We start from the raw sequence: 12,615 nt of genomic DNA, 5'->3' as shown, positions 1-12,615 counted from the left end.
TTGCGCTAAACCATAAATTGAATAGGAAAGTTTCAAATACTGTGAAATTTCTGCAATTGACATTACTTGATATGAATTTGACACACCCACACTAGAGCAACTTTATCATGCTTATCAGCAACGCCTCGGGATGAATTGACAAATGGAAGGCTGCCAGGGCAGTTTGGCGCAGAGAAGCTCGTTTCCCGCTCGTGTTGACACTGTAACCTAGCCTAATCAGCCCCGACGCCTCGGTCCTGATCATTCAAGAATATCACCCCGCGACGGAGGCGACGCCGATAAGGTCAAGCATATGACAAAACGCCGATTGATAGCTGCGAAGCCAACTACTCCTCCGTTTCACAGTCAACGTTGCGTTCTACCTCACATTCCACCATCAGGTCCTTCTCAGTGCGCGCCGGAACGATGTCATCGTCAATTGAGGAGCCCGTGGTGGTTACACCATCCAACGTCGCTTCCATTCTCGAGCATGACGACAAAGTCAAGCTAGCGGGTATAGATGTAGACGGTATTTTGCGAGGGAAACTCGTGTCCAAAAAGAAGTTTCTCTCCATCGCCACCGCAGGATTTGGTTTCTGCTCTGTGATCTTTGGTTGGGACATGCATGATCGGACTTATGTTCGGGAGTTGGCTATTAGCAATAAGGAGAATGGGTACCGCGATATCCTCGCCATTCCTGACTTGAGCAGCTTTCGGCGCATCCCGTGGGAGGGAAATGTTCCCTTCTTCCTTGTCAATTTCTTCGATCCAGAATCTAAGGTACCATTGTCGGTATGTCCGAGAGGTTTACTTCAGTCAGCCGTCCAGCGGATTGAAAAACTTGGGTACAGGGCAATGGCCGGCGGTATGTTTGATGCACAAGTTACTGTTGAATCGTACTGCTAACTCCTACAGCCGAGTTTGAGTTTTATCACTTTCGCGTCCCTCAAACAGATCCCAATGTCGAGCGTTCTTCCTCATCGACTGCTCCCTTTTTGAAGAGAAACCCGGTAGAGTCCCTGCCTTCGTTGACGGAGGGTATGTTTGGTTATAGCATCACTCGACCGGTTCATAATCAAGAGTATTACTACGATATTTTTGAATCGTGCCGGAAGTTCGCGTGCAACATCGAAGGATGGCATACAGAGAGTGGGCCGGGTGTATTTGAGGCCGTATGTTGTCGCCGTGATGTCTCTCATTTATGGGTTACAATCGCTTAGCTGACTGTATCAGGCTCTCGAATTCCGTGAGATCAGGGAGATGGCAGATCGAGCTTGCTTATTCAAGTACGTTGCACTCACCTTTAGCGTCTCATTGCTAACATAACATAAGGTATGTTGTCAAATCGATCGCTAGTAAATTCGGGATTACGCCCACATTCATGGCCAAGCCTCGCGAGGGACTTCCTGGCAATAGTGGCCATATGCATGTATCTCTCGTTTCCGAGGATGGGAAAAACCTCTTCTTCCGCGACACTCCCGATCCATCTCCGCCGTACCCGGAGGTGACACATTTGTCCGATATCGGAAGACAATTCCTGGCCGGCGTCTTGGTTGGTTTGCCTGATGTGATGCCTTTGTTTGCGCCCACAATCAACTCGTACAAGCGGCTCGTGGAGAATTTCTGGGCTCCGGTCACTGTATCATGGGGTTTGGAGCACCGCACGGCCTCAATTCGGCTGATTTGCCCACCGACGTGCAGCCCTAAAGCTACCCGCTTGGAAGTGCGCGTGCCGGGCGCAGATGTTAACACTCACTACACCCTAGCCGCAATCCTTGCGCTGGGCTTGTATGGCATTGAGAACAAGCTAGATATCCCAGTCCCTCCACTAGGCAAAGGCGAGAACATGGGTAGCGTCAATGACAAAGGAGAGCGTTTGGCAAAGACTCTCGCTGAAGCGAACGCTCGATTCTCTCGTCCCGAAAGCGTCGCTAGGAAAGTGCTCGGAGATGCGTTCGTCAATCATTTCAGTGGCACTAGGGACCATGAGGTGGCATTGTGGCAGGAAGCGGTTACCGATTGGTATGCTCCTTTTCTCCCCTATTGATCTATGAAAATGGACAGGGATTATCTAACTATACTCGCTTTTAGGGAAGTGAGGCGGTACATCGAGACTGTGTAAAATTCATACCTATTATATGTTCTGATACCCAGCCACAGTACCCATACAGCACAGAAGGAGATAGATATTGGGGAGGCAAGCATGTGTCATAAATTTCACCCATCCATGACTACAATATGTGCTCTAGACATGTCAACATGGCACTAGAATAAGGAATCAATTGTCAAGAAGCAGCACTATAAACTGCTGACAGATTTCTTTTCAGAGTGGACATGCCTCCAGTTTTGTCGACTCGAAATTGACGGCAACGGTTATTGCATAATCCATAGTCGTTAGCCGAAATCTTGTCTATTTAGTGCCAATAGCATTGACAGCGTTTCCAGTCGTTGTAGAAATTACTGGAGAGCCCGTAGGCTTCTTTTCCCAGTGTAAGTATCTGGTACAAAGTGGTACTTCCTAGACTTATAACTAGCGAATCAATTTTCTGCCTTTCAAGTGTCGAGATGCCCCGTTCGCTTCATCTAGAATTACATCTGGAGAGGAAAAAAAAAAAAAAAAAAAAAAAAAACAAATATATCAATTCACGTTTGCTACAGGATTTACCCTCTTTTAGCTCAGGTGTAGGTTGATGATGGTACTAATGTATGCCATACTTTTTTTGTCACCGACTTTTCACAGTCCTCGCAACCCTTGCACTAATATGATGTCGGAAATACTCCGTAGGGACCACAAGCATGGCATCCATGTGATAGATGCAAAGTACAGAGCACGCATATGGCCCTATGCAGGGCCGTCTGAGCAAATGTCACGTTTCGCGCTCTAGGCCCCACGCGGATATGTGGGTTCTCAAACAAAGTTGTGTAGGCAATCCCACCGTCTACATTATCAGAAAGAACACGATTATGGGTATATGTAGAAAGTTCTCATGCAGAGTACGATAATCAGAAACTTGCTGCTCGATGCTAAGATAAGAGTTACCAATCTTAATAACATGACCCCTGGCATTTGATTGATTGATCAGATCAGCCGCGAGCTCAGTTCCGCGCGAGTGGAGCTCCACCGGATCTACCTAAGGGCTCTGAGCCCTGAGGCACATGGCCAACGGAGTATTCCCGACGCTCTTAAGCTTCAATATGTGGGGAAGGCAATTTACTTTCTGGAGATCTGGTGGTAACCTCCCCGGACGAGGAGGAGGAGGAGGGGGCGGAGGCTCACCGTGCAATTCCCCTCGTGCTGTGGACAGTTGGAATTCTTCCCTTCTCTCCTGTTCCAGAAGACTCCCCAGAGCCACTCCTGAACATTTTCTGAACTAAGTACAGAGCTACCACAGCCACATCCGAAGAAACTCTGAATTGGGAACGCGAATTCTGCGAAGTCGAACAATGCCGCACCGCAACCCGCCATTCCGTGCCGAGCATATCGGTTCCCTTCTCCGTACGGAGGCTCTTTTGCAGAAACGCGAGGAGGTCCGTGAAGGGAAGGCACCCAAATCGGAGCTTACAGCTATTGAAAATAAGGACATCGAAGACATTGTGAAGACGCAGCTTGAGTTGGGCTTCCCGGCCGTGACCGATGGCGAGTACCGCCGACACAGTATGCAACTCCCCCGTCTTTTCGAAGGGTATTGTTCGTAGACTGACCGTAAAAGTGTTCTGGGGTTCCTTCTTCCCCAATCTCGAGGGTTTCACAAAGATCATGCACCCGCCTGCCGATATGTTCCGGCCCTATATGCCGGATGTCGCCGCATTCATCGAGGAAAAGGTTGAGCCTGGGGAGACAGTCGTGTGCACAGGGAAGATCAAGCATGTGGGCAGCAGCTACGTTGATGATTTCAAGTTCATCGCTCGTCTTGTGAAACCGGAGGAGGTGAAGAATATCAAGGTGACGCTTCCTGCGCCGAACTGGTATCATATGCGATACAAGGAAGGCGTTGCCTATTCAAAAGATGCGTACAATTCGGACGAGGAATATTTTGCCGATATTGCAAAAGCCTATCAAGAAGAATTGCGCATTCTGTACGAGGCAGGCTGCCGGAATGTGCAATTCGATGACCCGAACCTGGCTTGTAAGCCGACCCCGTTTCTTCCAGGATGGGACATTGGTTACTGACTGGTGTAGATTTCTGCTCCGAGAAGATGATTGCGGGCTGGGCTCAAGACCCACTCAACAAGGGCACACCCGAAGATCTTTTGGACAAGTACATCAAGCTGTACAACGACTGCATCTCGAAGCGTCCAGAGGACTTCCATGTTGGGGTGCACCTTTGCCGCGGTAACTTCCATAAGTCGAAGCACTTCTCTGAAGGCGGCTATGATCGCATCGCCGTGAAGCTCTTCCGTGAATTGAACGTGGATACATATTACCTAGAGTACGACACGGAACGGGCAGGTACATTCGATCCTCTGAAGCACTTGCCAACGAACAAGAATGTCATTTTGGGTGTGGTGACAAGCAAGTTCGACCCGTTGGAGGATAAGGAGGAGATGAAGAAGCGCATCCATTCAGCAGCAGAATTGATTGCCGCTGGGAACGGAATATCTGTGCAGGAAGCGCTGAACCAGTGTGGAGTCAGTCCACAATGTGGCTTTGCTAGCCATCATGGTGGCAATGCCATCTCCCGAGAGGGAATGTTCAATAAGTTGAAGTTGGTTCGTCAGATTGCTAATGAGATTTGGCCGGGTGAACTATGATAGGTTTTGTTTTGGGTGGAGGTCTTTCAACAAGTATCGGAAGGGAAGATTCAACATGACGGGATGATCCCTTGGTTTCTATGTACTTTTCCAGTGGACTAGTATCCCAAATCAACTTGAATGAGTTCAACGCCTGAAACATTCTAATCACCCCGTGCCCATGCAGTAAGACTTTGATTCTTCGAGTGACGTCATGATCCTATGGATGGATGGTTGTAGAGTAGGTACTCCGCGTGGAGTACGTACTGGGGCTTCAATGTCCCAATCCTAACCGCATTCTCCGTCCTCCTAGGCCAGGGGAACTACCAGTGAATCTTGACGTCATAGCCAAGTCATTCCATCAGACAATCGATCAATGCCAAGTTATTGCACGAGCCAGTACGAGGGCTCTTTTACCTAGTTAGTGCACCATATATATATATGAATAGCGAGCGTCATTGCAATTGCATGATCATGAATGTATAGGACACAGCTACATTTGTGCAGAGCAAGCAATTTGACAGTTTGCTCGACGTCGTCCACAAAGGGAACAAATAAGTTGACTGACAGTGATCAGAGTGGTCAGGAGAGATGAAAATGCTTGTCCAGGGAGATGAGGGTGAAATGAACTATTGTTTTGAACGTAGAGCTTCGACGTTCAAGACAGAAGCTGTTCGGCATCATGCGAAATACAAAACTTGGGCGGGACCGCCCCTACAGGTGAGGGAGTTGAACCATCTGACATGAATCTGGATAACGCTAACAAGCCATTCTCAGACTCTCTATGCAGGTGTAGCAATGGGATCTTGTCACGACTCCGGTCCTGTGGTAGCAATTGCTGTCCGTGATACGACATACCTGGTCGATTTTATCGAGCATCGATTTCCCCCGGCGGCTGCGGGAAAGAACGTCCATCAGGAAATTGAAGACTTTGTTATCAAACAGCTCCAGGAATACAGTGACTCTCATATGGAGAAATTCATTGGTCTCGCAATGCCATCGATGGTCACTGAACGATGCCCTCATCTTGCTCGACGACTTTGGGTTGAACTTGACATCGTTCCTATCGTGGTGCAGCAAAATGAGCCTGTCCGTGACTCACGACATGTGAGTTGGGAGGTCAAGAGTGTTGATGAGCTAGCGGAATCTATGGCTCGAAAGTGCATTCTGTGAGTGCAAGATCACCATGAATATGATATGGTGCTAATTGGCCTAGGTTCTTCGGACCAAACAACACCCCTTTGCTGCAAGTTGGTTATCGCGGCTTGGTTGAAGTAGATGCAGGCATGCATATTTCCATGACGGAGCTAGAAGATTATGAAAGGAGTGTGGATGACAGAACATGGGCAGCAGTCAAATACTACGCATCCGACCTCATAAATCGAAAAGTGAAAATTGCTTTTTTCAGCGCTACGCCTCAAGGTGGTGGTGTTGCACTCATGAGACATGCTCTTGTCCGCTTTAGTGCCGTTATGGGATTAGATATAAAGTGGTAAGTTGATGCTACATGTGGCAAAAGACACAATGAGTTGACACAACCAGGTACGTTCCTAAACCTCGTCCCGGTGTGTTCCGTATCACCAAGACAAACCACAATATTCTTCAGGGTGTTTCTCACCCATGTGATCGTTTCACCCCGGAGCACCAGAGAATCGTCTCAGATTGGATTGAGGACAACAGCAAACGATACTGGACTTCTAATGGGGGTCCACTGTTGGCTCCAGAAAACGGCGGTGCTGATATTATCATCATCGACGATCCGCAAATGCCAGGACTGATTCCGATAGCAAAGCATTATGCCCCAGACCGACCCGTTATCTTCCGCAGTCATATTCAGATACGAAGTGACCTTGTTGGGACGCCAGGCACACCACAGGCGGAGGCTTGGGAATGGCTTTGGGATCGCATTAAACTCGCGGATATGTTTATCAGCCATCCAATATCAGCATTTGTCCCGGCAAATGTCCCTCAGGAAATTGTGGGATATGTACCTGCTTCGACAGATTGGTGCGTCTAGACCCAAGATGACATTGAAGGGTTTTCTTAACACATGATAGGCTGGATGGTTTGAATAAAAACATGCGCGATTGGGATGTGGCCTACTATGGGCGCGTGTTCAACATGACCTGCAGGAACAATCGAATGGTCACGATAGACTATCCCGATGGTATGCTGCCGACCTTTTCCTGGGGAGTAGCAGTTGGCTGATTATTCTCTACAGATCAATATATAGCTCAAATAGCCCGGTTTGATCCCTCAAAAGGACACGTCCACGTTCTAGAATCATACGCCAAATTCTACAATCTTTTGATGAGAGATTCAAAAGTGTCAACAGTACCGAAACTCCTGCTGTGCGGCACTGGGTCGGTCGACGATCCGGACGGAAGTCTCATATACGATGCCGTTAACCAGTACATTAACGACAAGTTGCCAAACCTTAAAAATCATATCTGCGTTGCGGCAGTGGGCCCAACAGATCAGATTCTGAACGCATTACTGTCAAAGGCTAGGATCGTCTTGCAGCTGTCGACGTACGAAGGATTCGAGGTGAAGGTATCCGAGGCCATTCATAAAGGCAAACCTGTCATTGTCACAATGGCAGGAGGTATTCCACTGCAGGTTATCGACGGATATAATGGGTTCATTGTCGACGTTGGCGACACCGATGCTGTGGCCCGTGACCTATTCAGACTGTGGACCGACACCGAGCTGTACGAGAGAATGTCTCGAAATGCTGTTGCCAGTGTCAGCGACGAAGTCAGCACAGTCGGAAATACATTGTCCTGGCTATATCTTGCGTCAGAGTTCACAAAGGGCAATAAGATAAAGCCAAATGGAAGATGGATAAATGACTTGGCGCGGGAGACAGCAGGACAACCATACGAGAAGGGAGAGAACCGGCTGAAACGGGCGGTCGAAGTTCCCAAGATGCGTGGTTAACAGATTGGGCCACGAGGACCTACGCCCTACGGAGCAACTCAACAGTACTGTACTTAATCATCGTGTGTCTTGAATACAATGAGAATCATTCTGATGCTGGACTTGCTTGATATAAGGCCATAGGAAGCTCTGATCAACCTGCCGTAATGAAGATGAAGCATTCGACAGGCCTTCGAAACATTAATGTGTACCTTAGCCCTTGTTGAGACTAGGAATTGATCGTGACTGCGAGGATTCGATGAGAAACAATCGACAATAAATTGACAGGTGCACTAATTGGTTGATACGTTAGGCCAATGCAGGAAGATGACAAGGGTTGCCATAGAGCAGGCCCTTGCCTAGCTTCAACTATACCCCTGCCACTGTGACGAACTCCAAAATTCCATGCTTGTTTGTTCGGCCAGCTCCCCATGCATGACCGGAGACTTCCGACGTCAGCCGAAAGTTTATGCCAAGGATCCATGAGGTAGACTAGGTGCTTTTCAACTCCACGCAATTATGTACTCCGTTCCACATCGTTGGTTCCTGATCCTTGGGCCGCCCAATGATTGGATGGTCCCTGGGCATTGTGACAAATCTGATGGATCAGGATCTTAGGTATCGGATCGGTCCAGTCCGCTCGGGTCGTTAAAGTTTCGCCCCGTCCTTGGCGTTGAGAAATCTCAATCCTATCCGCCAGCTTCGTCTTTAGCTTTCAACCGCACTAGACAAAGTCCCGACACCCAAGTCCACATTTCTCATGTATCTCATTCATACCAATTGTGTCATGCTCGAGCTGTGGCTGATTTGATCCATGGGTTCCTTTTGCTTGCCCCCCATACGCTCCTAGAGAGCGGGAAGAGTCGTATGGGGTTGACGTCGCCGAGCAGACCGCGCGCTCAAACACTTGTCTGAGCCAAGCCCACTAGTAGATAACAGTGGAGCACCCGCGGTGCAGAGAAAATCGGAAAAGACGGTGGGTGTCAAGCAGGACTATTCTGATATGTACTGCATTTGGTGTGTTCAGGAAGGAGCGCTCACGAAGAGGGGCTGGATGTATAGTCAACATGCAAAAGGCATGCTAAGGAAGTATATGGCGGTTGGGAGTTCAGCAAAGAACAATTCATGATAATACTATTATGAACAGTTCAGATTACGGGACGGATAACGTTCCTTGAGAGAATAGATCATCACACGTGTGCAGTCGTAAGTACCATAAGTAGCAGCAATTCATCTGATAGTTTGGCTTGTCAAAGCATTAGCTTGAAGTCAGGATGACGGTCATCGTTGCATAGACCGGCATATTTGTCATATTTGCCCAGGCGCTTGTCCCGATTGATTTTTGCGCAGTATAGGACGTTCGCCAAAATCCTATCTTTTGTCAATGTTCCGATTTCTCTAAACGGGGTACATAGAAACGTACAAAAACCACGCCGCAACTAGCAAACCGAGAGACACATTGTGGCCCCGGCGAAATAGAGGCTTATCTCTGGCAGGATAGATAAACGCTGTGGTAGACGTCAGTCACGTTGCTATCTCTGAGAATTCCGTGTACATACTTGCAACGAAGCCGCTACAGTTTGCAATAGCAAGCTGCACGGCTGAAGTGGTGGCTCGCTTATAACTACCCGCAGAATTGTTCGAGTTCCAAACAAGAATGCAAGGGACACTGGAATACATTCCTGTAGCCATCAGGAAGGTCATTCCATATCTAATTCGAGGTGCAGTGATGTTGGCAATAGCCGCGTAGCCGGCGATGGCGAAAGGAAGCGTAATCAGCATCATGACACCACGAAGACGAATGCGGTCAGATACAATGGCAACGATGACTTGACACATCTCAGTTGTTTGATTCCGACTTATCAAGGTAACGGCATACCTGTAAAGAGAGCAGCCACTGCGTATGGGATCACGGACCAGAGCTGCGCCTCGTTTGGGTTGGAAGGAAGACCAGTTTCGTTGATGATTGTTGGAAGCTATCAATGGTCAAAATCTTGCCACATGTAGCTTTCAACCATTCCGAAACTTACAAAGAGGCCAAACGAGTATAAGCCGACAAGGATGCTGAAGTAGGCGAGAGCAGAGAGCCACATCCGAAGGTCCCTGATGCCGCGAAGTACTTCTGAAACCTTAAATGTCTCGTTCTCAACGCTGTTGCCGTTAGGAATGCATTGCAATTCTGCGAGACGAAACGTACTCTCCTGTATTATGCGGATCATCACGGCGTATGCGTTGAAGAGCAACTTTTCGTTCTTCAGGCGTCAAGTATTTGGCACTCTCAATATTATTGGGTAGAGCAATTGCAGCAACAGCGCCGCAAACGACGGTCTGTACCAGTTAGAAAATAATACTGAATCGAAATACCATTCACGCACCAATAACCCTTCTATAATGAAAATCCAACGCCAACCTTCGAGACCCCCTCGGGGTCCAATTTCAACCAATCCACGTGCAAGGAGTCCTATTCAGTCAGTAAGAGAGTCTCCGGTGTCCTTTATTGGAGGACTTACCTCCAAAGGCGCCGGACAGAGAAGTAGCCGTGTAAAACAGTCCAATGCGCACGGCTAAGTCAGACCGCGCGTAGAACCAAGATAAATAGAGTACCTATAGGGAGGTTAGAAATCGGCATCCCACTCCAAATGACGAATACGAACCATTCCCGGCAACAATCCGCCCTCTGCGAAGCCCAGGAGAGCTCGCACAGCGACAAAACTTGCGAAATTTTTGACAAACCCGAGACAGACGGTAATGGCGCCCCAGAGTATCGTCAAGAAAGGAAGCCATACTCGTGGTGACGCTTTCTTCAGTACCAAGTTACTTGGAAGTTCACTAAGGACTTGCATTAGTTCGCTTCCAGTGATAGCAAGGAAAAATAACACACCTGCAGATATAGAACAGATAGAACACCGTCAGACCGATATCATACTGGTGGTCAGTGATTCCGATATCCTCCTCCAGACCAACTATCTTTGCATTGCCAACATTTGTGCGATCGAGGAAGGAGCACAGGAAGAGTAAGGTGAGGATTGGGAGGACACTAAGCAAGTGAGCAAGAGCACTTGACACGAGAAAAATCCCTATTTCATTCCTACCGGATATCGGTTTTCAATAAAACCTTTCGAACGACGGCGGGATCCTGATCCTCCGCGACGATCTGCGGCGAGGAATGCTCAACGTCTACCTTTTCCGTTATCGACATTGTAGTATTCGGAGGTGTCACGCAAACGGTGAAAGCAGTCCCTATTCTTCCATCGAAATCTAAAGGAGGGGAAGAACAATTGATGGACGTCCGCTGAAGGTCATGAAGTCATGATGAACAGGGGTCAATGGCCGGCTTATCGAATCTGAATGAACGTTTAAGTGCAAAGTAGCAGTCCCAAGCCCCAACACGTACTCCAGAGGCCAATTCTAATAGGATTGGCAATTGTGGTGGCTGAGGTTGGATAAGCCTAGGGTCTCGGACTAACCCCGAGCACTCCGTCCGACTCGTTCTCTCCGTGCTTGTTGGGGTGTTTTGTTGCATCGTTGCATGTCTGTTCGCAGATTCACCAAAAACAGGAAGCACCTGGTTCCTTAACTGGCAAGGTTAGTTACAAACTTACATGTGGTTGGCTCCTGTGCTCAGCTAAGCTCCCCACTTCCCCAGGCTGGCCAGCTTGGCCGTCGCTCTTGGCAATCCATTCTAGCCTAGATTAGTTAGATTGCTCTTTATTTGAGTAACCCCACCGCAGATCCCCCACCACAATTCACCCAAACCATGAACACCCCAAAGTCCGCTCGAATCAAGCACAAGTGCACCATACGTAATTGTACATGCCAGTCCAGGACACAGCTCGTTCAGCAGATTGATGGGGTGCCGTATCAAGTGACCTTGGCCTAATTTCGGAGTGAAGTCAACCCCATTGAACCGAGACAGGAAGAGCCTGACTGACCATTTCACCCGGAGCAGCTGGAACCATCGTCAAAGAGGGCAAGAGTACGGAGTACTCCTGTGGCTATAACCACTTAGCATCCTCCGTCCGCACCTGCCACGGTACTACTAGTACATGCTAGTGATACCGCGAGTTCTACAAGGAAGCACCACAGGAGTACCACTAAGTACTTACTACTGGGATCATCTCGCCGACGATAAAGGGCAAAATCTGTTTTGTGTTGCGCTCAATCTATTACGAGAAACTGAACTGTTTTAAACCCAAAACTACTGGCCTTACATGCCAGCATTGTCGAGAACCATTCACCATTGAAGTTTCGCCTTTTCCCGGGCACCTGCAATATCAGCTGCGTCACCCTCAAGGGCAAGATGACGAGATGTAGTATCGCTGACATGTCGTGTACTCTTGAGACGAATGTCGAAAGGATGTACTTTCAACAAGAGGTACTGGATGACTTGTGCCGGAGATATCTGAGACACCTATTATCGGGCCCTTTCTGACCGTGGACCGAGTGAACAGGCAGGACATCTTGAGAGACGAGGGAGCTAGGAGGAGCTCACGACAGGAACTGAATGAGGCTGGAATGAGAAATGTTAAACCCGCAGTCTAAGGCCGCATTCGACTTAAGATTTAGGCAGGTAAATGCTCAGAGGCTTGCCAACGCACTTGCCGTACTGGGATCCATAGCTCCTATCCAGACCATATGGCTGTTTATCTGAGCTAGCTGGGTCAGGCAAGCTCTGGGTCTTTAGGTAGTGCGCAGCCTTGTGTTCTTTCTTTTTCCTCTCTTTGTATGTATTACTCAATGTTCTATTCTTATAACCTAGCTGTCTAGGGAGAATGCGACCCGTATTCTAAGCTCCTGACAGATCCCAAATCAGGAGCTCGACTGACCTGGATCTTCGTTGCCCTTTCTATAGGTATTGGCCAAGTGACGCAGTGGTGCCAATACAATTGTATGAGCCTAGGGGTCAGTGCACCAGAAGAGTGTTATTCTGGTACACACTCGGTACACCGCAGATACCTACGATCATGGATGTTAGAGCCCGCTGCC

General features: G+C 48.4%; 4 protein-coding genes across 4 annotated transcripts; 3 read left to right on the top strand and 1 right to left on the bottom strand.

Annotated features, from left to right (window-relative positions):
• Positions 1-405: 405 nt before the first annotated feature.
• VTN49DRAFT_5437 (uncharacterized protein) lies at positions 406-2,101 on the top strand (the record flags this gene model as incomplete). Its single annotated transcript, XM_069413494.1, has 5 exons — positions 406-844; positions 895-1,151; positions 1,213-1,265; positions 1,312-2,001; positions 2,071-2,101. 5 exons carry the CDS (start codon positions 406-408, stop codon positions 2,099-2,101), a joined length of 1,470 nt encoding a protein of 489 aa, XP_069266160.1.
• A 1,322-nt stretch (positions 2,102-3,423) lies between these two features.
• On the top strand, positions 3,424-4,731 carry VTN49DRAFT_5436 (uncharacterized protein; the record flags this gene model as incomplete). Its single annotated transcript, XM_069413493.1, has 3 exons — positions 3,424-3,634; positions 3,690-4,106; positions 4,160-4,731. 3 exons carry the CDS (start codon positions 3,424-3,426, stop codon positions 4,729-4,731), a joined length of 1,200 nt encoding a protein of 399 aa, XP_069266159.1.
• A 570-nt stretch (positions 4,732-5,301) lies between these two features.
• VTN49DRAFT_5435 (uncharacterized protein) lies at positions 5,302-7,650 on the top strand (the record flags this gene model as incomplete). Its single annotated transcript, XM_069413492.1, has 6 exons — positions 5,302-5,430; positions 5,488-5,879; positions 5,927-6,202; positions 6,253-6,717; positions 6,768-6,877; positions 6,932-7,650. 6 exons carry the CDS (start codon positions 5,302-5,304, stop codon positions 7,648-7,650), a joined length of 2,091 nt encoding a protein of 696 aa, XP_069266158.1.
• A 1,229-nt stretch (positions 7,651-8,879) lies between these two features.
• Positions 8,880-10,828, bottom strand: VTN49DRAFT_5434 (uncharacterized protein; the record flags this gene model as incomplete). The annotated part of the gene is made up of 11 exons (XM_069413491.1): positions 8,880-9,000; positions 9,053-9,137; positions 9,189-9,458; positions 9,509-9,605; positions 9,660-9,780; positions 9,827-9,957; positions 10,005-10,090; positions 10,140-10,233; positions 10,284-10,458; positions 10,511-10,666; positions 10,722-10,828. 11 exons carry the CDS (start codon positions 10,826-10,828, stop codon positions 8,880-8,882), a joined length of 1,443 nt encoding a protein of 480 aa, XP_069266157.1.
• Between the last annotated feature and the right edge of the window lie 1,787 nt (positions 10,829-12,615).

This window comes from Thermomyces lanuginosus (assembly GCF_041956635.1).
Source record: "Thermomyces lanuginosus strain ATCC 200065 unplaced genomic scaffold VTN49scaffold_35, whole genome shotgun sequence".
Taxonomy (NCBI): Eukaryota; Fungi; Ascomycota; class Eurotiomycetes; order Eurotiales; family Trichocomaceae; genus Thermomyces; species Thermomyces lanuginosus.
This window is presented reverse-complemented; position numbering and strand designations above follow the sequence as displayed.